We start from the raw sequence: 25,114 nt of genomic DNA, 5'->3' as shown, positions 1-25,114 counted from the left end.
TCCATTAAAATACTATTCTGATACTGACTCAGCAGAAACTTCAGGGAACATTGATCTTCAGTGACAGTTGACTGTTTTCTCAGTGGGGATTCAACTAGAGGCTTTACTAGTTCTCCTAGGTTATAAACATTTTCCATAATTTTATCTCAGACATAAAAGCCCTCAAAACTTGTGTGGTAATTACCTAGAAATTGGCCATAGTGACTTTATTGTATTTTGCAGAAAATGACAAGTACTGAATTATTTAAAAATTTTTTTCTGAACACTTTAATTTTGAAATAGTATAGAACAAAGAACTTCCCTATACCTTTTACCCAGTTCTACTAATTTTAATTTTAAATACTTTACCACATGTGCTTATCATTCCCACATATATACACACATATTACTTTTGCTCTATTGAGTATAGGTTATATATATCATACCCCTTTACCATTTCTATGTTTCTTTTTTTTTTTAAGTTTTATGTACTTAAGTAATCTCTACACCTAACGTGGGGCTCAAACTCAAGACCCTGATATCAAGCATCCCATGATCTTCCACCTGAGCCAGCCAAATGCCCTGTTTATTTCTGAGAACAATTATATTCTCTTCCTTTTTTTGAAAAAGGTTTATTTATTCATTTGAGAGAGAGAAAGAGAGCAGGGGAGGTGCAGAGGAAGAGAGAATCCTGAAGCACAGAGCGTGATGAAGGGCTCGATCCCAGGACCCCACGATCAATGACCTGAGCTGAAACCAAGAGTTGGCCACTCTACTGACTGAGCCACCTGGGCGCCCCTATATTCTCTTTTCAAGCAGCTCTAGTTGTTAAGTTCTGACAGTTTGACAATAATACTTTAATCTGATCTATAGTACATATTACAAGTTTATCAGTTCTAATAATGTTCTTTGGAGCAACTTTTTCCATTGCAGGATTAAATACTGTATTTAGCTTCCATGAAAACATTTATTTTTAATGGACTATTTGTCTTTAAATCTTAAGTGTTGAAATTTTGTTCTTTTAACAGCTAAACCAGGTGGACAGGTGAAATGTCAGTATATATCTGCGGTGGATAAAGTTATATTTGTGGATGATTATGCAGTAGGGTGTAGGAAGGACCTTAATGGAATCTTGTTGTTAGACACTGCTCTGCAAACGCCAGTTTCAAAGCAGGATGATGTGGTTCAGCTTGAATTACCGGTTACAGAGGTAAGTTGAAATAAATCAATGTACTTTTTTACTTAATATAATCTCAGAACTATTAGGTTGTCCTTTCAGGACATTTTATATGTACCCCTATAAAAATGGAGAATTGAGAATTGACTTATTGATCACATTTAATTCCTCTGTATTGATGCTTATTGAAGTGGTTTTAAAGTGTGAACCGTATAGGTTGAACTGTAACAGAGATACCAAAATGTAATGGCTTCAACAATATAGTTTTTTCAGTAATAGTACAGGGCTAAGTGTAGGGGTAACTCTGCTTATTTCAGCACTTAGCTTCCATCTCATAAATCCATGACAGCTGTTCCAAGTGTCATTAGTATTTCCCAGTTATAGTGAAAGGGGAGGCAAAAATCCAGGGGAGCACACTGGTATGACCCCTCCCTCTCTCTCTTGTTTTGTTTTTCTCTTGTATTCTTTCCTGTCTCTCCTTCCTTTCCACTTTCCTTCTTTCCCTTCAGTCCTTCTTGCTGTCTCACAAACTTTCATATACACTCTTTTCATGTTCATCCCATTGACTAGAATTTAGTCACATAGTCACATCAAGCTGAGAAGATTGGAAAAGAGGTAGTTCTTTTTTTAAAAAATATTAGATGGAAGGGAGGAATGAAAATCAGTGGAGACCAGTAATCTTTGGTATGTATCATGTCTTTTAACAATCCCAGTTTAAAATTTTAGTTATATATATATGTTTCTATAGTGTTACATATTCTTTACTTAATTCATAGTTCCACTCTAATTTAAAATCTTTAAGTGTGCGTTGATGTTCATATAGTGTAATTTGAAAGTACGTTTTTCAAAGTTACTGAATTTTAAATCATCCTAAATAAAATATAAAAGATTATAATGCTGTGCTCTCTAATAAAGTGAGATATTCTTTTGTCTTCATACCAAATTGTTAATTATGAATTGTTTTGGATTTGGTGGTATGGTTAGTTGATAACATCAGTATAGCATATTTCTCATTTTTAGGACATGAAGATTGTCAATGTGTAAATATAAAGTGCAGTATAAATGTTTCTATTTTCTTTTTTGGAAGGCTATATAAGAAAAAATGATACTGACATAGATCCATTTAGATTTCACATTTAGTGTCTTATCAGAGTTGTCTGTTATATGTTATTGTTCAAAGTATGTTGCTGGAAGTTTGAGTTCTGAAAAGAGAGAGAGTAGCCCTCTTTTTGTCTTCAGAATATTTGGATCTGGGGTCATGTCTAAAATTTTTGGATAGGGAATTAGTTTTAGTTGTAGTGAACATTTTTTCCTCCTAATATGAGGAATATATACTAGCTGATAATTTAATCAGGCTGATATATTTTTTTAAAAAAAGATTTATTTACTCATGAGAGACACACAGAGAAAGAGGCAGAGACATAATAGGCAGAGGAAGAGCACGCTCCTCACAGGAGCTCGATGCAGGACTTGATCCCAGATCCGGGGATGATGACCTGAGCCGAAGGCAGGCGCCCAGCCACTGAGCCACCCAGGCATCCCAATCAGGCTGATATCTTAATATCTTTAATATACACACACACATACATACATCTGTATATATGTATATATATTTGTATGTATATATGTATATATATATTCTACAATGAAAGATGGTTCAAACTATTCAAGTTTTAAAAACTACAGAATTACAATAAAATACTGGAATATTTATGATGAAATAGACTCTCAAATCAGTTGATACTCTACTGTCTGAAATTTTAGGTTTTTACCTGGCTTCTACTACCTTCTCTACCTTGTTGGCCATTAACATCTGTTGTTGATTTTCTGTTTACGTAAATAATTACAATTCTTTTTGTTCACATAACATTTGTGGACCTTCCACCATTCCAAACATCCTTTACTGTACCACATAGTTTGTCATTGTCTTCATTGAAGTATGAGGTCCTAGGTTTGGTTGGATCAGTGTGGATGTATTCTTTTCCAAATGTTAACCATGCATTTCTGTTAAGGTAGTTCTTTCTGAATACCTGGGTAATAATACAGAGGGCTCTTTTATATTACCTGCTGACTTAGTGAATATTCCCTCTTATGGTTTTGTGTAATTTGAGTTTTTAAAACTCATTGAAGGATTTCACATTTATCTCTTCAAAGTTTTACCTTTTGTTTTTGTTCCAGGTATTAGCTTGTCCTGTTTTTTCTATCTTGCTTTGGTTTATAATAGCTTCCATGTATTAAAACTTAACTCGGTGGTGCTACACTGAATATGTTGCTTTATCTCATTTAATTTTGTAACAGCCCTTTCAAATCAATATATAATTAATTATATATGACTAAGTTTGATTAAAAAAGTAAAAGTAAACTTTAGTTATAATACCTGTCAAAGCCATTACAATTTAAAGTATTTGAATAAGGATCTGAATGTAAGAGTTTTTGTTGTGTTTAATTTTCTGTGATCATCTTTTTTATTTAGGCACAACAGCTCTTATCAGCATGTTTAGAAAAGGTAGATATTTCTAGTACGGAGGGTTATGATTTGTTCATCACACAGCTCAAAGATGGTTTAAAAAATACATCTCATGAGACTGCAGCCAACCACAAAGTTGCTAAGGTAAGAAGTTTAAAAAAAAATTACCTTGTTTGGATTTTAATAGAAAGAACACCTCCATACTTTCACCTTTCTCCTTTCCCCATTCTTGACCTGCCCTGGGAAATATCGTACTTCTAGATTTTTCTCTTTTAGAGAACAAAATGTGTTTATAAGTCACCTAAAAGTTGAAACTATTTTTACTGAAATCTAACTTCAGTTTGTGGGAACTATTTGCTTACTTTGTTCCTAAAGCTTCTGTACTTGATGGCTCTGTATTGGTTGAGAGGCTGTTGAAAGAACTTCCTTGTCAGGTGATGAACTTCATGAGAAATGGAACATATCGTTGGAAATGGGACCATTTGGGCTTTTGTTGAAATAATGTTTTGGTGGGCATGACTAGGATGTCTGTGTGAGATGGTGCTTTGAATTAAATCCTTGGATATTTTTTATTGATTTTTCTTTTTTTTCTAAATGTAATAAAACATATGGAATTTTTATACCAAAGGGTGTAAGGTAGAAGGTAAACCATCTTCCTAAAAATAATTTTTGATTTTATAGCTTTTTTTCTTTTTTTCTCTCTCTCTCTTTTTAAGACTATTCATTCATTCATGAGACACACACACACACACACACACACACACACAGAGAGACAGAGACACAGGCAGAGGGAGAAGCAGGCTCCACGCAGGGAGCCCGACATGGGACTTGATTCCAGGTCTCCAGGATCACGCCCCAGGCTGAAGGTGGCACTAAACCACTGAACCACCTGGGCTGCCTGCTCTCTTTTTTCTTAAGTACAAGTTGTAACTATACTAAAATGTGATGTAGTGTCATCTGTTTGGACTGCTATAACAGAATACCACTGACTGGGTAGCTTATATACAACAGAAGTTTATTGTTCATAGTTCTAAGGCAGGGAAGTCCAAGATCAAGGTGCCAGAATGGCTGTTTTCTGGTGAAGTCCTTCTTCCTGGTTCATACTTGGCTCCTTCTCACTGTGTCCTGACATGATGGGAAAGTCAGGGGATCTTTCTGTAGCCTCTTTTATAAAGGCATTCATTCCATTCAGAGAGCTCTATTCTCATGACTTAAGTACTTCCCAGAAGCTCTGCCTACTAGTACCCGTCACCTTTGAGGGTTAGGATTTCTACAGATGAATTTGGAGTGTGGGACACACACATTCAGACTTATAGCACATTCCTAGCTTTATCTGTTAAGAATGTATCTTGAGTGTCTTTCATATTAATCCTCAGATCAGCTGTATCCTTCCTAATATTGAATTTTTAAACACAGATTTACCATGATATTAACTATTCTCTTGATGGGACATTTTATTTAGTAAAACAGAAACCATACTATGCTTTCCAACAAAGAGAATTTATTGTAAGGAATTGATTTTAACATACGTTTGAGAACTGAAGAAGTGGAAAGGAAGTCCTGAGGAAGCACAGAGATATTAAGCCTAGGAAGCAGCTGTCACGTAGGTCTGCAGAGCAAGAGCTTAGGGTTGTCAGCACCAACAAACTTAGTAGGCTCTGTGGGTCTGGGCTTCTCAGGGAGCTCCTCAGGCTTCTCGGGGAGCTACTGTCTAGCTGGAGCTTGGGGCTCGGAGCTTGAGCTGAGACATGGATCTCTGAAGAGGGATGCTGCATGGCTGGTGTTAATACCTCTGAGGAGCTGTACGAGACTGGTTCTGGGAATGCTAAGTAAATAAAACATGGAAGACTAGAAGAATCAGCTGCTACCACCAGGTCCTGTGCTGAATCAGCATTGACAGCAGTGATGAGTAATAGCTGGGAGAAGTCTTTTCTGCCCTCATCATGCTTTCCAATTTTCATCCTGTGTTCCTTTTGTTGGAACTTGACAGCCAGGAAACTGGCTGGCAAAGAAGTAGTACAGTTTGTAGAGTCCCAGCCATAACATGATAGGGAAGAGAAACAAAGGGTCAGTTTGGAGCTGAGAGAGAATAGTTTTTTAATTGGCGCAGCATACCCTTTGGCTACTCAGCATCTCCATACATACTTTCTGTGCATATTTGAACTTTTTATACAACAAAAATACTATGTTTTCATGTTTTACAAATGAAGATTCCCTCTCCCCATCCCCCAAAATGAAAGATGAATAGTTCTAATAGGTATTTTATCTATCCATAGCTAATACTAATTACTAAAATTTAGTTATTTTTAGGTTTCATTGTTTAGATAATAGAACTGTGCTACTTAAAGATTAACTACATCCAAAATTCTTGCATAAAATAAGTCTGTATGTCTGTCTGCATCTGTGTGTCTGGATCTAAATCTACATCCTCCATCATGTGTAATAAGAAGAGAAGAAAATATTCATAGCTACTATATCCCTCAGTTCTATAATGGTCAAAAGGATATACTTGATAATTTATAACTTCCCTCTACTTCCAATTTCATATTTGACCTCAGCTGTCAGATGTCTGCATGGTGGGGTGACCCACCCAAGTCTTCACTTTTGCAGGATCTAAATCCTCAGTGATGCTGTTTTAATTTTTGTAATCACCCATTCACTGTTAATATTGGACATGGGAGGACTTAGAGGCACTGTAGAGAATCCCTTGGTTTCTATTTTTTTTTTTTTAAAGCTTTTATTTGAGAGAAAGAGTGTGTGTGCACAAGCAGGGGGAGGGGCAGAGGAAGAGGGAGAAGCAGACTCCCCGCTGAGTGGGAGCCCAACATGGGACTCTATCTTGAGGACCCTGAGATCATTACCTGAGCCAAAGGCACATGCTTAACTGACTGAGGCACCCAGGCACTCCCTTCATTTCTTATTAAGTTCTCCTTGCCCCTGTCAGTTAGCATCAATCCATTTTCCCCTTGTTTGTCAGTTTTAATCATACCAGGCAGTAGAATAACTGCTTTCTTTGCCTGATGATTCAGTGACAAGAGGAGCCCAATATTGCTGGGTAGCAGTTTTAACACATAATTCAATGGAACCATTGTAGTCCTGATAGAACACTCTCCCTTGGGATGTCGGACTGCTAGAGCTTAAAGCTTGGAAAAAAAAAATCTCTGAATGGAGTATTAAATATGATAGCAACCCTTTTGGGAGAAACCGTTAAGTGTTTGATTTGTGTTGAGTCTAAGCATATTCATCATTCTGTAAGGTAGAACCTCTCTTCCAGTTAGTACTGAAAATGAGACTTCAGTAGGGCACTACACTTTTTTTGTCAGGCTTGTTGGATGATAACCGGTAAGACCAATCAGCTTCATGGACAGAGAATTCCATTGCTGTGTTTTTCTTGTTTTGTTTAGTTTTGTTTTTTGCTGTGAAGTGCTTTCTTGGTTAGAAGCAAAGTTGTGTGGAATACCATCATAGTGCATAAGCCATTCTCTTAGTCCACAGGCAGTGGTTTAATAGTATCGCAAAAGTGTTGTAGACAGAACAGGTAAACGCATACGTAGAACACATATTTATTATAGTGAATGCAAGTTGATGCCCAATCCATGGCTGAAAGAACCCAGTATAATCAACTTGTAATTAGATAGCTGTCTGTTCCCCCTGGAAAACTGTGTCATATTAGTGGCTCAGCTTTATTATCTGCTATTGATAGATTGGGCAATCAGTAACAGCTGTAGCCTGATTAGTCTTGGTGACAGGAAGTTTGTGTTATTGGACCTGTACATACCTCCATCTCTGTTTCCATGGCACTTTGCATACAGGTCCATTGAGCAAAGCATTGGAGTAGCTATGGAGAGGGTAAGTGACACTCATACAATGTGTATAATTTGTCCATTTCCTTGGAAGTAGATGGCTTTTGATGAGCATTTGTGTATCTCATAAATATTTTCACATACCTTGTTTATTTTGTGAGGTCTGTCCTTAGACCTTTACCCTTAACTGCAATCCTAATCTTTCCAAATGCCTGACCATCTGGCCAAAATAATAGATACTGTCTGTTTATCAGTGAAGATCTTCACTTATGGGCAGTTCTCAGCCCAGACAAAGAGAACAGCCTCATATACTGGTTAAAGTTCTGCCCACTGAGATTTACCTTCACCACTGTCCTGATTGGGATTGTAATGGTTGAAGCCATCACTCTAGGGTGGTGCCAGCCAAATGTGCAGAACCATTTGTAAATCAGAGCCATGGATTTTCTTCTACAATTACCTCGTAAGGAGTTCTCTGTGAAGCCGTCAATGCAGAATGAGAAAGAGGAATTATTACAATAGTAGGTATTACAGAAGTCTGAGTTACATGCTTATTCAGCTTGTCCAAAACTGACCTTTTGGACTTTCTCAAGATTTATCTCTTGTAAACCACTCAGTGAAAGAGACTTGTCTTTTCTTCTCAGGAGTACGGTTTGGTATGTCATATAACATCTCGTTTCTGACAGCTCTGATAGCACAGTGTTTTTTTTTAAATTTTTTTTTTTGTAAAGATTTAATTTATTTATTCATGAGAGACACACACACACACACACAGAGAGAGGCAGAGACACAGGCAGAGGGAGAAGCAGGCTCCATGCAGGGAGCCTGATGTGGGACTCAATTCCGGGTCTCCAGGATCATGCTAAACCGCTGAGCCACCCAGGCATCCCCTGCACACATGTTTTTTAAAAAAGATTTATTTGTTTTAGAGAGAGTGGGAGAGGGAGAGAAGCAGACCTCCCTACTGAGCACCCAGCCTAACATGAGGCTCTGTCTCATGACCGTGAGATCGTGACCTGAGCTGAAACCAAATCGGATGATTAACTGACCAAGACACCCAGGCGACTCTGATCACACAGACATTTATCTCATGGATTGGTACTAATTTCTGTTGGGGAAGGAGAAGCCAGAAACTTTCTCAACAGTTATTTACAGGGGAGGGCATGGTTTTACCCTAGTATTGTGCTAGTGATTGTCCCAGTTCAGCTTGCCAGACAGGCCTTTCAGCATCTTTACCTACTGCACACACTTCTGGTGTCATTGCCTATGCTCACTGGTAAAAGTGGCAGAATGTCTTGTGGTTGAGCCAGGTCCTACTGCAGAGCTTCCTGTTCTATTCCTGGATTCTTTGATAATGGAGTTAGAATAGCATACTCAGATATGCTAGATATTGGGTCCAGAATCCAACTAGGCCCACCAAGCATTGTGCTTCTCTTTTTCATTGTTTGCTTTTATAAGTCATAGCAACTTGTCTTGCAGGATATTTCTTGTTGGAAGAAATATCCTGACATGCTCAGACCAAAAGACTTCCAGAAACTTCACAGAGATTGTGGGACTCTTAGTTTTTCTGGGCATTATTGATCCTCTCTGGCTTGCATATGTCTTACTAAGGTATGTAAGTACCTTGCTACTTCCTCCTCATCTGGACCAGTCAGCGTGATGTTGTAGAGCAGTGTGGTGATCTACAGGATATTAAGTTGATCAAGCTGTCTCCAGAATAGATATGGTAAAGAGCATGAGCAATAATCCCAGGGTAGGACTGAAGATTGATTGTTACAGCCAGATAAAAGCAGTCTACTTTTGGATGGTTGTTAAAAATTAGCATCGAGAAGAAAGTATTTCACAGAACTGTAACTGCCTACCAGAAACCAAGGGATTTGTTGATTTGCTTTAGTAAAGAAACCTCATCTGAAATAGCAGCTGCACTTGAAGTCACCTAATAGGTTATAATCCACAGTTTTTCTTTTGGATTCATTCACATTTTGCATAGACCAGACAGGCCAATTAAATTAAGGTGAGGTAGTTTGAATTCCTCTATCTTTCAGGTCTCTTAGCATGAAATTTCCTCAGAAGTGTGGTATTGCTCTGGTTTAGTAGGTTTGTAGAGAATGGAAGTTCTGGGGGCTTCTACTTGACCTTTCTTCCTTTAATAATTCCTAAAGAGGACCAGAGAAGCAATGTGGAAATTTTTGTAGTTGCCTGTTTTATATCTCTTTCAATTATGCTTTTTGGAACTTGACAAATAACTACAAGATAGGTACAGGGATCCACAAAGCTCAACTTTGGCCCAAAACTCTATTATTTGGCCCAAAGATCTATTATTAATCACTTGACCATCCTAAGTCTGCACTTTAACTAGTGGACCACAGTGATTTTTTTACATCAGTTTCAATGCTACTGCTTTGTAAAGCCTGAAAGATCACAATATTTCCTATTTCCCAGTGGACAATGACCGTAGTGAATGTCTGCAGGTGCCTTTGGGGACGGCTTGGAGTATGGTTTACAGTGTATAATGGGGCATTTATTGTAGTACTACCCTTTCTCAAGTGGATTCAGGTAAGAGTCTTTGGATCTATGAATGGGTTATTTTTAGAAACAAAGGATTTCATTTTTTTCTTTATCTTTTTCTCTTTAGCAATTCAAGTTATGTTTCTGTCCAAAAGTTTTTCTAGTTAGGTGGATAGATAATAATTTAGTAGGCTGCCTAGAATGTGCTAGACAGATTAGAAAACCATAGGTGAGCAGGGACAGTATACAAAAATGAAATTATTTTATAAACTTATTTCTCTGGTAGAATAATACTTAGCATATTTGCTTTCTAACTTTAAAAATAATTTTAATGCTAAATAATTGTAGTTCATATTTGTTGAATGCTTACTGTATGAAACATTGTACCAATTCTCACTTGAATTTTCTTAAGAACATTATGTCAGTAGGTGTATTGTTTTTCCTCATATTACAGAAGTGGGAGACTGAAGTTAATTTGAGCAGGGTCACATTGTTGATGGTGAAGATGGTCTTGAAATCCAAGTCTGTGTGACTACAAGATCTGTACTTCTAGTTACTTTGTATATAGCAACAACAGCAAATACATAAGACTCTGCTAAACTGAAGTAAATCTTCATATGCCTATGAGTATGTACAGTATCACTACATTGTACAAGCAAATTATGTTGAGTGGAGAGATTTGAGTGCCTACTTTGTGCTTTCTATTGTAAGTGTGCTGGAGGAATATGAAAAATAACAGGTGATTTTCATTATCCTAAATTGTTGATGCATCTGTGAGAAGATGTCTACCATCAGGTTCTAAACTGTCTTTTTCTAATTGAGGTTTCATTTTTCATATAATTGCAAGTTCCTGCCTTACATGGTAAATTAATGGAGTAAATGGACTCAAGCCTGATAAATAGCTTTTTATTTTATAATGTATAAGTTATAGTTTTGATTTAAACTGTTGACATTTTCCTTTGCTTACACTCCCAATTTATTTCAGTGGGCCACGGTTACATTTCATCTTCCTCATCACGTGTTGAAGTCCATTGCCAGTGCCATTGTGAATGAACTCAAGAAAATAAATCAAAATGTTGCTGCCTTACCTGTGGCATCCTCAGTGATGGACAGATTGTCTTACCTCTTACCTAGTGCTCGTCCAGAACTTGGAGTGGGGCCAGGCCGTTCTGTGGACAGGTATAACCTTTCTTATAAGATGTGACAATGAAATGGAATTGATTAGGTTTTTGGATTAACCAAGAGTAACAAAAATTTAATTATGATTAAAAATGTATTTCAGAATGTTTTTGAAAACCATCCAGATTCTCATATCAAAATACTGAAGTGAATTAGTACTTGAATTCCTGTTAAACAATTTCTCTTGGTGCTTGGAAGGGACTTAAAGGGGTCATAAAACTATTTTGAAAATTCCAGCTCTGTACTCAGTAAATATTTGAGTCCACTTAAAAATGTAATTATTCAATAGATAAGAATTATTTTGCCTTGATGAAATTTTGTGATCTTTGAGATGAATTTTCATAAATTGAAAAGCCGTGCCAGAACCTATTTATAAGAGCCATATATTATTTCCCACTTAAAAAAGGAAAAGAGTTAAAAAATCATTTAGGGCAATTTTGAATTAAGATTTTTATGCTGCCCACCCTGGATTTAAACAGTGTATCACAGAAATCATACCTCAACCATTATTTTCTTCAGTAGAGATTCATTGAGGTCCTGCTTCGTGTAAAACTGATTAAAAAGCCAAATAATACGTTTATTTAAAAACTGAAATGATTTGCCATTTGAAATAACATTTACCAGATCCTTACTAAAAGTACTGAAGTTTAGAAATGCTTATGAGGAAATATTAAATTTAGCAGTTTTGATTCAGTTCACATTTGCCTTCCCATGTAGCATTTCATATTTTCAGTGGATGTGAATTATAACTTCTGTGCTTTTTTTCTGAATTACATTTATAAATAGTACATACTGATGTTAGCAAAGCCCCTACTGAATAAATAAACTTCTATTAAGTATGGCTCATCTATTAGTTTGCAATATTTATTAGCTTAGTGCTGGGTAAACTGAGACTTTTGCTTAATCAGTTGCCTATTTGTTGTTGTTGAGTGACTTCTATAATTATATAAATAGCTGCTTTTGGTTGTGTTAATATTTGGGAAGGGTTTTTAATATTCTGTAGTTATATTGCATTGTCTGTCTTTTGGGTAAAATGTAGAGACTATAATTTTTAATCTGAACAGCAATCACGTGATATGTGGTATGACTGTCATTAAAATATTCCCTAGTATATGTCTGGAGAGGGGGAAAAATGTACCTGAAATAAGTATTTCTTTTCCTAGAGCTATGTCTATCTTGAGATTATAAAACAGCCCTTCAGAGCTATTTTCTTTGCAAATAGTAGCTGGGTTTCTAAAGTAATCTCTGCAATCTGTTGTAAATGTCTTATTTTAGGAAATACATTTACTGGATAGGATATTGTGTTTCTGGAGGTATTTAAATATCTCAAAATACTAATTTTGGTATAGACTTTGGTATTTGTTTCATTAAAAGTGAATTTGGGAACCTCATTAGGACATTTATGAACTTAGGTTTGTTAGAGGTTTGAGTTAGGGTCTGTTAGATGCTATTGCTCTTTTGTTTAGTAATTTAAGTAAGTGGACAATTGTCTGTTTCACACAGATCCTGAAGATGTCTATAGCCTGTAAACAGATAAGGCTTTTCTTACCCAAATATTTTGTTCTTTTCAAACCAGAACACAACTATGAATTAAACTAAGCTCGCTAGCAGTATTATAGGAAATTATGTGCTAATTAAGGGAAGAATTTAGAGAAAAGTATATTTTTGGTCTCACTGTGATGACCTTTACCACTTTCTCCCCCCTGCTGCCCCCACCCCCCGCTTCCTATTATTGATAATTTGCTCTTTTGTGTTAGGAAGAGTAACCTTTGTTTACTGGTCCTTTCTTTCTTGAGGCCATTTGGACTTTTTCTAAATTTGGTATCATTCTTTAAAAAAAATACTCTAGGTCGAGAACCTAGCAGGCTGGGTTGGTAGAACATGCGACTCTTGATCTTGTGGTTGTGAATTCAAGCCTCACCTTGGTCATAGAGCTTACTTAAAAAAGTAAATAAAATTTTTTTTTAAAAAAGCAACTCATTTAAAGAAATACTCTGTAGGTTTACTCCGAGAGTGCTAATGTATTTTAATATGAAAACATATGAAGATTTCCCTTTTTGATAATTCCCTGGAAAGTACACCTTTTTTAGAAAAGGATTTCTCTGGAGAAAGAACAGAAAGAAGATTGCGTTCTACTTAAAAAAAAAATTAAACTGAAAAAACTTTCTCATCATGGTTTAGATAAAACCACTGTTCCTTTGATTGTGGTTTTATCCATTTATGCAAAACTTGGCACATGATGAAAGCATATGACTCTCTGTCTTTATGTCTACAGATTTTCTGTTCTTTGCTTGGTAATTATGCAACATTCATTAATTTAATCTACCCCTGGAATTATCAGTTTGAGCCATCAATCAGGTTTCTTTTTCTCTACAGTGTGTAAGAGAAATTCCTAAAAGTGATCCTTCTTAGTTTAAAATACATATTTGAACTCAGTCATTAGACCATTCCCAATTTTTGTTGATAATCCAGTAAAATTTTTCTTGACTGTTAAGTAAGAGTGTCACTATAATTTGATGCCTAACTTTGATTACATAAAGTATGTTTACTTTTAGATCGTTGATGTATAGTGAAGCTAACAGACGGGAGACATTTACCTCATGGCCTCATGTAGGCTATAGATGGGCACAACCAGATCCCATGGCTCAAGCTGGATTTTATCATCAGGTAGAAAAAACTCAAAAAACATTTTTTTTTCGGAGTGCTTTTATAGTCTTAAGTAAAATCATCAACATTTTAATACTTCCTCAAAAACTTATGCAGCCTTGCTATGTGCTTGTGTGTATGCATTTATGTGAGTTTTGTTTTATTCTTATATTTTTGAATACTGACTGGGTATTTCCTATATGTCCAAAAGGAAAAAAAATTGTTATAAGTAACTAACCACTGAGTTAGTGCTTCATAACTATTTTCTTTCAGAAACAAGGCAGTATTCTTTACATTTGCTTTTGAAAAGTGTTAGTTTTGGATGTGTGTTAATTTCCACTTCTTGATTTCTACTTCATAACAGAGTAGTAAATTCTGAGGGTAATGCAACAAAAGTAACACATTGCAGTTACTCCTGAAACTCTAATTTTGGTTGGGATACAATTTACCCACATACTTCTGTATAACTATAGAAACAACATTGCAGGTGGTACAGGGCAACCTGAATATATACACTTTGAAGATCTGATTAAGAAATTCCACAGAGGGATGCCTGGGTGGCTCAGTGGTTGAGCGTAGGCCTTTGACTCAGGGCATGATCCCAAGATCCAGGATCGAGTCCCACATCTGGCTCCCTGCGAAGAGCCTGCTTCTCCGTCTGCCTGTGTCTCTGTCTCTGTCTGTGTCTCATGAATAAATAAATAAATCTTAAAAAAAAAAAAAAAGAAATTGCACAGAAAGAGGAATGATTATTCAAGGAAAATAGATTTATGTAAGAAAAGAGAGCGTTAGAGTATAGGGATTTGTGTCACCAAAAGATGAGAGAGAGACATTATAGAGAGTTTCATTGAGCTAAAAATGATTTCAGATGGGTATAATATACTAATTAAATGAGGCTTCACCTGGGTAATGTAGAATGGCTTACCAGTAAAGAATCTAGGAAATTTAATATTTACATATCAGCTTATATAAAGCATGCTTATTTAACTTTCAATCCAACTAAACTGAAATATATTGAAGTAACTATTGTAAAGAATCCACAGAGTGATTATTCCTTAGTTAATCTTGAAGTGTTTGGAATATCTTACCTAAAATTAATTCAGAAACTCATAATATTTGACTATTTTATTCATAGTTTGTCAGATGTCCAGTTTTAATTAGGTTTGTTTGGAGGCTGGCTAATACTAGAATTATTAGTAATTTTTATTTTCCTGACTTTAAAGTTTGAATATGAACCATTTTCTTACTAATTTATCTTTATTGCTATTTGATATTTGCTACAACAGTCTCTGTGAAGTGACGGCTCAGTATCTTTTCTGTTGAATTATTGTTCATTGTATTCCGTCTTTGCAAAGAGATAAAATCAGATTTTCTGGAATCTTCTGCCCGCATGAGGGGCTGATTATTCTTAATTTTAAAAAATATATAGTGAATTTACATCTATAGGCATAGTTGGTGCTAAGTCCTCAAAAATATTAATGTTTCAGAGCTATATTTTGGTTCAGATTTTGATATGTTATTTTACATATTATATGACATTTTGTCACATGTGTTTTAAGATTACATGAATTAGGTTCACTAGTTTGCTTTTCCTTTTTACTTTCTCGTTTGGTTGTATGAGATTCAGTTTTGTTTTGTTTTTAAAAGATGTTACTTATTTATTCATGAGAGAAGCAGAGACATAGGCAGAAGGAGAAGCAGGTTCCACACAGGGAGCCCGACTTAGGACTTGGTCTCGGGTCTCCAGGATCAGGCCCTGGGCTGAAGGTGGCACTAAACCGCTGAGCCCCCCCGGGCAGCCCTATGAACTTTTTTAAGAATACTTTTTGTTAAGAGTAAAAGATTAACATTAACCTTTTCTGTCTTTATGAATTTTCATTGCAGCCTGCCTCATCTGGAGATGATAGAGCCATGTGCTTTACTTGTAGTGTATGTCTCGTTTGTTGGGAACCTACTGATGAACCTTGGTAAGTTTTGATTTTTTTTGGAGGTAATAGCCTAAGTTAATCCTATAAGTAGGGTTCTAAATTCTCATCTAGATATAATAATATTCTTGCCTTTTTACCATCTGTAGTTTTGTCTTTGTGCTAAGAGATTGAGATAGCATTATGTTGTCACATCACGTGGCATACAGGAACTAAGGTCTTTGACCTCCTAAAATCTACATAGGAGAAATGCCAAAGAATAGAATTAGGTCCTGAAACCAGAAGGCTATGATGAGTAAGTTGATACAGCATGATTAACTTCAGTTTAATCTTGGTCTATTGCCTGTCAGTAGGGAATCCACAGAGCAGAGCCTTACGATTTACGTTTTTAACTTCGAAGTAATTTTAAGGAGTGTGTGGTAATTTTGAATTCTAATGGGTGAAAGTTCAGAATTTGGATAAACATTAGAGATCATGTATTGAAACGTAATTTTTACAAATAACTGAGACCTTATTAATAAAAACAGTAATAATAATAGTGAATATTTGTTTAATGCTATTTATCATGTAGCATCCTAAGCATTTTATTTATTTTTAACTCGTTTAATTCTCACAGTAGCCCTATGAAATAGGTATTATTATCTTCATTTAATAAGAGGGAATGGAGAATATTCCCAGTTTAATCCTTATAGTCACTCAGTGAGATAGGAATTACTATCCTATTGTAAATAAAGAAAAAATTTGCCAAAGGTCATATGGCTAGTCAGTGATGGAACCAGGGTTTGCTTTTAAGATATATCCATCATTTATTTTGCAGTAAAATTAGTTTCAGGTCTCTGAATATTAATCAGCTGATCGTGAATGTGGTGAACTAGCCGAAGCCGATTGAGTATGCACATGGATCCCACTTACAGTGGGGTTTACTGTATGAAAAGTTGAACTTGTGTCCCTCTGTGAACTGAGAGTTGAACATGTGCAATTTCCAGTTTAGGTGAAGGTTCTGTTTGGAACTCACTCTTTTCCCCTAGAAACTATTTATATATATAGAAATCCTTTTAATGTGTATCTTTTAGTTTCTCAGACTGATCCTCAAACAGTTATTTAACCCATCCCTGAAAAAGTATACCATGATATTACAGAATGTAACTTTTTTCAGAAGTTTTTTTATGTGTGTGGGAAATTGATTCAAATATTTAACTTGGGCTGTTCAGAACCCATCTTTTCTTGACATGGTCAGGGAATCAAGAATTCTCTTCTTGCCCTAGGATTCAGGATTCTTCAGATTTAATTAAGCAATTGGTAGCATCTCTGAGGGCTTGAGAACAGTGGATAGGAGGAAACTGAATTGAAGAGAGCTGGGGAGCTGAGCCTAGGTACCTTCTGAATCTGTAAGGGGGAAAAGAAGGAAGACTTGGAAGTGGACAATGGGACTCCCCTATTTTGATGATGGGAGTCGATAGAGCTACTTTGGAGGGGTATTGAAGATTTAAAAAAAATAAAATGAGCACATACTATTATCTGGCAATTCCACTACTATTTATTTACCTGAGGGAATGAATTCCTCTTGTATGCTAAGAGGCATAAAATGGACGGTAACTGCAATGAAAAACTGGAATCATCTTAAATGTTTGTCAGGATGGAATAGTCAAATAAAATGTGGTATGCTTATATAATCTATTATCCAACAATTAAAAGGAGTCACTAGTTTGCTGTCTATTATTCACTGTCAGTAACATTTGGTAATGTTATTAAGAAATCTCTTGTAGAATGACTCATATAGTAGTACTTTTATTTAAAATGAAAAAATCTGTGTTTTCTTATATGTACATATATATAAACTTAGAAAAATATCTTAGAAGTATATGATTTAAATTCATAAAAGGTATTTGGAGGTGGTAAAAGAGATTACTGGGATTGGATATCATAATTGAGTGATATTTAGCTTTATATAGTTGTGTGTCACTTATGTAAATAACATTTTAATTAAAAAGTAAAAACTCAGGGAAGAAAGAAGGATGGAAAGAGGAAAATAGCCTAGAATTTAGTTGGGAGAGAAACCAGTCAAAATATGTGCTTGGGATGCCATTTAAAAGCAATTATGTAACACATCTGCATATTGCAGATTGTCCAGGGTTTATATGGGTATAGGGTAAGTTGTAGGTACTTGTAAAAAGAAAGACGTACACCCTAAGGAATGGCATTTTTTTAAAGATTATTTATTTATTCATGACAACACAGAGAGAGGCAAAGACATAGGCAGAGGGAGAAGCAGGCTTCCTGCGAGGATCCTGATGCAGAACTCGATTTGAGGACCCCAGGATCACAACCTGAGCCAAAGGCAGAAGCTCAACCACTGAGCCACCCAAGTGCCCCCAGGAATGGCATATTTTATAAGCATAGTTTCCCTTTCTTTGCCGTGGCAATACACAAAAAAGGGTTCTTTTTTTTTTTTTTTTTTTTTTTTTGTAGCAGCATCCTGACTTCAGATAATGCCTTATAATTACAGTTAGTGTAAAAAAAGAGAATAACCGAAAGAAAAAAAGTCACAGAGTTGGAGAGATAATTTTTAAGTGTTGATCCTGCTTTCAGTATTTGAGATTCTTTTTTTTTTTTTTTTTTAAGTTTTTATTTATTCATAGAGACGCAGAAAGAGAGAGGCGCAGAGGCACAGGCAGAGGGAGAAGCAGGCTCCATGCAGGGAGCCTGACGTGGGACCCGATCCAGGGTCCCCAGGATCAAACCCCGGGCTGCAGGTGGCACTAAACCGCTGCGCCACCGGGGCTGCCCTGAGAAGATTCTTAAAGTCATTATACTAGTTTTGATCTTGATGAGAAGTCCTAGTGTTTTATTTTTATTAAACATGTTAGAATTTTCTAAGTAAAATTTAACATTTCTTTTTGCTCAATAAGTGTTTATATGAAAGAAATAATGTTCAGTCTATGAATGTTATCTTTCTGCATTTCTTTGAAAAGAAATTTTGTTTAGAAGTTTTTGTCTGGTCCTATAGTGAATGTATAAGATGTATTTCTTTGTTCATAATATAGGTCATTTTATTACATATTTTATAGATCTTTTGCTTCCAGATCTATACTAAATTTTTTTGTGGTATGAATGACATATTGAGTTTTCCTAGATGTTATTTACAATTGTGCCTTTCATAAATATAGATAGGCATATAATTATATAGGATTAATTTTTAAAAGCTGTATTGAAAAAAACTATTGAGATATCTTTGACATGTAAAAATTATAAATATATAAGGTATGCACTTCATATTTTTGTATATATACACACTGAAAAGACCACCAAAATGAAGCCAATTAATATATCCATCCACCTAGTTATTATTTAGTGTGTGTACATGTGTTAAGGTCTAATTTAAGATATGTCCTCTTCTCAAATTACAGGTATATAATACATTATTACCTGTTGTCACCATGTGTTGTATCTTTATGGAGAATTTTAAACTGAAACCAAGTAGCTATTTATAGTTGTAGGAATCAGTGTGAGGGAATATCAGGGCTTTACACAATTTTATCAGTATGTGAATATAGTGTAAGTCCTACTACAGTATTTCTGTTTCATCAGAGACTGATTTTATGTGTGGTCCGCTAAAGGGAATAAAAACTACTAAAGTGAGTGGTTGAATATGTTAGAGTGATTTTGGTGAGATGGAATGGTGTGGCGTTTGAGTCTTTTTCATAAAGCATACTTTGTTTTTTAAAAAAGAAAAGATGATCTTGAAGTTCTGTCTTGACCTACAGATTTAACAGGTTTGTTGTTCAGTAAACTTTTCCTTAATCTATGTAAAGGTCTGAACACGAGAGACACTCCCCGAACTGCCCATTTGTGAAGGGTGAGCACACACAGAATGTGCCGTTGTCCGTCACTCTCGCCACGAGTCCTGCACAGTTTCCCTGTACGGACGGAACTGATAGAATATCTTGCTTTGGGTCAGGGAGCTGCCCTCACTTTCTCGCTGCCGCAACAAAACGAGGAAAGATCTGCATATGGGATGTTTCCAAACTTATGAAGGTATATTTTAGTTTTAAGTAACAGGTTAGTAATTGAGGAAAAAATCCATCTTAAACTTAGGCTTTTCATTTGTTTAGGTGCACTTAAAGTTTGAAATTAATGCATATGACCCAGCAATTGTACAGCAGCTTATTCTGTCGGGAGAACCAAGCTCAGCAGTTGAATCAAGGAGACCAACTTTGGCGTGGCTGGAAGACTCCTCTAGCTGCTCAGACATACCAAAATTGGAAGGAGATAGGTGTGTGAATTTTTTTTTAGTTGCATTTATAAAAGTTATGTGTTTTTCTAAATTTTATATTCTCTTAATTCTACTTAAAGAAGCAGAAAAAATTACTAGGTGAAGAGAGTAGAGAACAAATATTTTGTTATAAAATCTGAAAGAGCTGTGTGATACTTGAAAAATTTTTATTCAGCAGTGCCAGCAATGCCATCGTCTGTAAGATGTACTTTATTTTCTGTCTCAGTCTTTGCCAATTGGAAAGAATTGCTGCACTGAAAAATAAAGTCTAAATAAGGAAACAAAATCCCTGGATTAAATTTACCATTTTGCCTTCTTCTAAATCTTTTCCTAGAGCAGTTGAACCAAGTGATTTTGGTTTCCACTTTTTTTTTCATTAGCACCTCAAATTGTAGAAGTGTTAATGAATAGTGGAATAACCCATGGCTAGGGAAGATGACCTGATGATTTAGAGCAGTTTATCAGTAGTCATCAGTGAGTTGAGGCATGATGATTACTGCTGTAGACATATTTTGGTAAGACATCTTTCATTCAGCTTGTCTGACAATCTTGATTTTTGTAGCTGTATTTGATCTTTGTGGGGGCAAGAAGGTCAACGTATAATTTTACTTTACCGACTCGTCTCCCAAGACACTGCAGTTATAACTCTGAACTGGGCTAGGATTACAGAGCAATATATGCAGTATTCTCAACAGATAGAATGAAGGGTTCCATAAGCCACTCAACTTGTCTTAAGCAGTAGAAACTACTCCCTTTGAAGATTCTGAAAGTAACAGTGTGAAATGGAGCCTACTTAACTGTGATCAGATGTCCTGATGCTGAGATGATCTATCATTTCACTTGCAGGGGCTTCCTATATTCTGATGTGTGATAGACGCTATACCACAGTCAGTAACTTAATACTGTTTTACTTCACAGTCCCTTTGGTGGCATGTACTTTCATTGAGAACTAATGTAAAACTTGATTAGTGCAATTTAATTCATTAATGGAAATAATAGAGAATTCACAGATTAATTGGAAAGGTCATTTCTGTCTAGTCTTTCTTGGTTAATGATATGTATAAATTACGAGTAGGTAAATGAATGTGGTCTCAGTTCTGGAACAGACTGAATTAAAACTTCATGGCTGTTCTTAGTTACTATAAATCCCTGTGAGAGCTTGATGAAAAAGCTGCTGAGCTGCTGTTGTCTGAGTTTTGACCACATTTGTCAATAGGACTAGAATGTAAGTGTGCTTGAGCTCTGTGATTTTCTTAGAAGTTAGTGGAAAATTAATAGAAGATAATGAAATTGGTTTGTGCTTCTGAACACTGATTTTGTTTTTTTTAAGGATCTATTTATTTTAGAAAGAGCACGAACGGGTAGGGGAGAGGGAGAAAGAATCTGAAGCAGACTGTATGCTGAGAGCAGACCCCACCATGGGGCTCAATCTCATGACCCTGAGATCATGACCTGAGCCGAAACCAAGAGTTAGTGCTTAACTGACTGAGCCATCCAGGCCACCCCTGAACACTGTAATTTTTAAAAAAGATTTTATTTATTTATTTGACAGAGAGGGAGCATAAGTGGGGCAGCTGGAGAAGCAGGCTCCCCGCTGAGCAGGAAGCCCTATGTGGGGCTGATCCCAGGAACCTGGGATCATGACCTGAGCTGAAGGTAGATGCTTAACTGACTGAGCCACCCATGCGCCCCCTGAACACTGATTTTTATTAGAACTTTTGTCTTGGAGTTTTGTATTAGTGGATTAAAAATTAAATCATGACATACTTTTAAGATTACACACATATCACACACACACAGGTAAAATGTACCCAGTGTTTCAGGTGGACAGGTATTATATGGGAAAGTGTGCTGGAGTTGAGATACGAATCTCTGCATGCTCTTAAGAGGTAGTCTTTCTAGGGTAGAAGGACTCTTTTCTCCTAAGAAAATGACGTCATTCGGGGATCCCTGGGTGGTGCAGCGGTTGGCGCCTGCCTTTGGCCCAGGGCGCGATCCTGGAGACCCGGGGTCGAATCCCACGTCGGGCTCCCGGTGCATGGAGCCTGCTTCTCCCTCTGCCTGTGTCTCTGCCTCTCTTTCTCTCTCTCTTTGTGTGACTATCATAAATAAAAAAAAAAAAAAAAAAAAAGAAAATGATGTCATTCATACAGAAACAATACTCTTAAATTGGAGTGATAGAAGGAAGCTAAAGAGTTGGAAGTACCATCTCTAACCTCAGTCTTCCTCTCTGGCTTTTCACTCCCCCAAAGGTAGCAGGATTTCTGTAGTGAATAAAGTGAACTAAACTAATACTGATTTTGTGGCACAAGATACAACATAATTTGTTTTAAAATATACTGTGTGGGTTTCATTAGTTTGAATAATAATAGGTTAATTGAACAAATTAAAGCTTAGCCAAGAAGTTTATTTTTATTTATTTATTTATTTGTAGCCAAGAAGTTTAATTAGCAGCTTAGTTTGCTTATGGATTGTTTATGATCGTTTCTACTTGAAAGGCAACATTTGTTGTTGTTCTGAATTTATTCAGGGAATAATAGTTATTTGAGAAGGAAGATTATTTGGGAACACATTTAATTTTAGGAAATTAACATTTTTATCTTATTTGTATATTTTTCAAATTGGTAAAAATTTCCTGTATTAAAGTTTGAAATTGTTTATAGTATTGATACATCAAAGCTAAAGTATCCCTGTAATACTAGTATCTCCAGTTTTCAAAAACAGATAATCCTAAATAACCATTTAAAATTTATTTGTAATATCTTGTTTATTTTGCATGTTTATTACTCTGCAAAAGGTCTTGCACATGTAAAAGGCTTTAGTAAATCTAGAGTCTATTAAATACCTATTGCATGCTTAATGTAGAAAAATTGGACAATACAGAGAAGTGAAGAAACATAACAGTATCCATAATCACATCCAGTTAACATATATATAAATTTTTAAATATGTATTTGTTTTTAAATTCATATTTAAGTTTTATTAAGGTATAGTTACATATCATAAAATTCACCCTTTTAGCATACAATTCAATCATTTCACTCATGATTTTATTATGAAATGGTATGAGAATTGTTCTATCATTAAATAATTTTTTGAAAAAAGATTATAGTTTGAAAAACTTTAGAAAGAGGTTTTTTGTTTTTTTGTTTTTTTGTTTTTGGTCTTTTGCCCGTTAAGGTGATTATCTGGCAACCTTTTGTAACATTATTTGTAATTTCCTATCAAGACACCTAGAATCCTACTTTAAAATACACAACTAGTTGGGTGTGCTCTGGTGGCTCAGTTAGTTAAGCATCTGCCTTGGGTTCAGGTTGCGATCGATGGAGCCCTGAGCCCTGAATCTGACTCCCTGCTCAGTGGGGAGCCTGTTACTCCCTCTCCATCTACCTGCCATCCACCCTGCCTGTGCTCTTTTTCTCTCTTTGTCAAATAAATAGATAAAATACACAACTCCCTGGTGTGCCTGGGTGGCTCAGTCAGTTAAGTGTCCAACTCTTTTTTTTTTTTTTAATATTTTATTTATTTATTCATTAGCGGGAGAGAGAGGTGGAGACACAGGCAGAGGGAGAAGCAGGCTCCATGCAGGAGCCTGATGTGGGACTTGATCCCGGGACTCCAGGACTACACTCTAGGCCAAAGGCAGGCACTAAACCACTGAGCCACCCAGGGATCCCTAAGTGTCCAACTCTTCTTTTTTTTTAAATTTATTTATTCATTCAGAGAGAGAGAGAGAGAGGCAGAGAGAGAAGCGGGCTCCATGCAGGGAGCCCGACGTGGGACTTGATCCCGGGTCTCCAGGATCACGCCCTGGGCTACAGGCAGCGCTAAACCTCTGCGCCACCGGGGCTGCCCCTAAGTGTCCAACTCTTGATCTCAGCTCAGGTTTTGATCTTAGGGTTGTGAGTTCAAGCCCCATGCTGGGTTCTTACATTGGGTGTGAGATATACATACATACATACATACACACACACAAAAAGAAAGAGAGAGAGAGAGAAAGAAAGAAAGAAAGAAAGAAAGAAAGAAAGAAAGAAAGAAAGAGAAAGAAAGAAAGGAGAAAGAAAAAGAGAAAGATATACAAAAAGAAAGAAAAAATGAAAAAAAAGAAAAAGACAAAGAAAATGACAAAGAATAAAAAATAAAATATATAGTTATTTTATTTAAACCTTTTTTTCCTTAGATTCTGGGTAATGTTTGATTTTTTCTTAAAGTGAAAACCCTCCCATACTTGAGGTCTGTTTTGTCTTCTTGGTTTGGAGTTTGTCATTCTGGATAATTCCCAGTGTTTAATATTTCCTGTTGGGGTTTTTTTTTTTTTTTGGTTTATTTTTCCTCATATCTTTATTATTTCTCTGAAATCAACTAATTAACATTTAAATAGCTTACGGCTACTTAGCAGTGAATCTTGAACTTTTGCACATTTTTTTGTTTTAAATTATAGCACAGAATAGTTTTATGAAGTTATTTCCACCTGAAAAATTTATTTATTTTTTAAAAGATTTTATTTTTTTGAGAGAGAGAGTGGGAGAGTACAAGCAGGGGGAGCACAGGAGAGGGAGAAGCCGGCTCCTCTCTAAGCAGGGAGCCCAATGTGGGGCTCAATACTAGGACCTTGGGATCATGACCTGAGGTGAAGACGGATGCTTAACCGGCTGAGTCACCTAGGTGCCCCTCCATTTGAAAAATTTAAAACAGCAGTTTGTCAAAAATGTCCAACTGAGTCCTGCCCCTGCCCTTGCTCTATATTCCAGTATTCCAGACATTTTTTTTTTAACAGAGATTACTAACTTATATTTCATTTAAAATTGCATCAGAGGGATCCCTGGGTGGCGCAGCGGTTTGGCGCCTGCCTTTGGCTCAGGGCGCGATCCTGGAGACCCGGGATCGAATCCCACGTCGGGCTCCCGGTGCATGGAGCCTGCTTCTCCCTCTGCCTATGTCTCTGCCTCTCTCTCTCTCTCTCTCTCTGTGACTATCATAAATAAATAAAAATTAAAAAAAAAATAAAATTGCATCAGTGCCTGGTTATTTCAGTTGTAAATGAAATATATTGTTTCAGAACAGGAGAGTTAATATTACTTTCCCTCAAAGTGCATCTTTTTATTTTTTTAATTGAGGTCATCAGAACATTAGAACTGCTGTAGAATGCTGTAGAAGTGT

General features: G+C 36.1%; 1 protein-coding gene across 19 annotated transcripts in view; it reads left to right on the top strand.

Moving 5' to 3' along the window:
• The window catches only part of BIRC6 (baculoviral IAP repeat containing 6), a 230,898-nt gene that overhangs the window by 21,598 nt on the left and 184,186 nt on the right, over nucleotides 1-25,114 (top strand). For all 19 annotated transcript variants that reach the window (XR_012004549.1, XM_072770594.1, XM_072770588.1 and 16 more), the window contains exons 2-8: nucleotides 1,008-1,189; nucleotides 3,630-3,767; nucleotides 10,917-11,110; nucleotides 13,666-13,777; nucleotides 15,641-15,723; nucleotides 19,494-19,716; nucleotides 19,794-19,954. Coding sequence is in view for 18 of the 19 variants with exons in the window: in XM_072770594.1 (XP_072626695.1) it covers nucleotides 1,008-1,189; nucleotides 3,630-3,767; nucleotides 10,917-11,110; nucleotides 13,666-13,777; nucleotides 15,641-15,723; nucleotides 19,494-19,716; nucleotides 19,794-19,954 (1,093 nt within the window). In the remaining variant the exon portion in view is untranslated. The remainder of the gene's footprint in view (nucleotides 1-1,007; nucleotides 1,190-3,629; nucleotides 3,768-10,916; nucleotides 11,111-13,665; nucleotides 13,778-15,640; nucleotides 15,724-19,493; nucleotides 19,717-19,793; nucleotides 19,955-25,114) is intronic.

This window comes from Canis lupus, chromosome 12, assembly GCF_048164855.1.
Source record: "Canis lupus baileyi chromosome 12, mCanLup2.hap1, whole genome shotgun sequence".
Classification (NCBI taxonomy): Eukaryota; Metazoa; Chordata; class Mammalia; order Carnivora; family Canidae; genus Canis; species Canis lupus.
The sequence above is the reverse complement of the archived record's forward strand: the minus strand, read 5'-3'. Positions and strand labels throughout refer to the sequence as shown.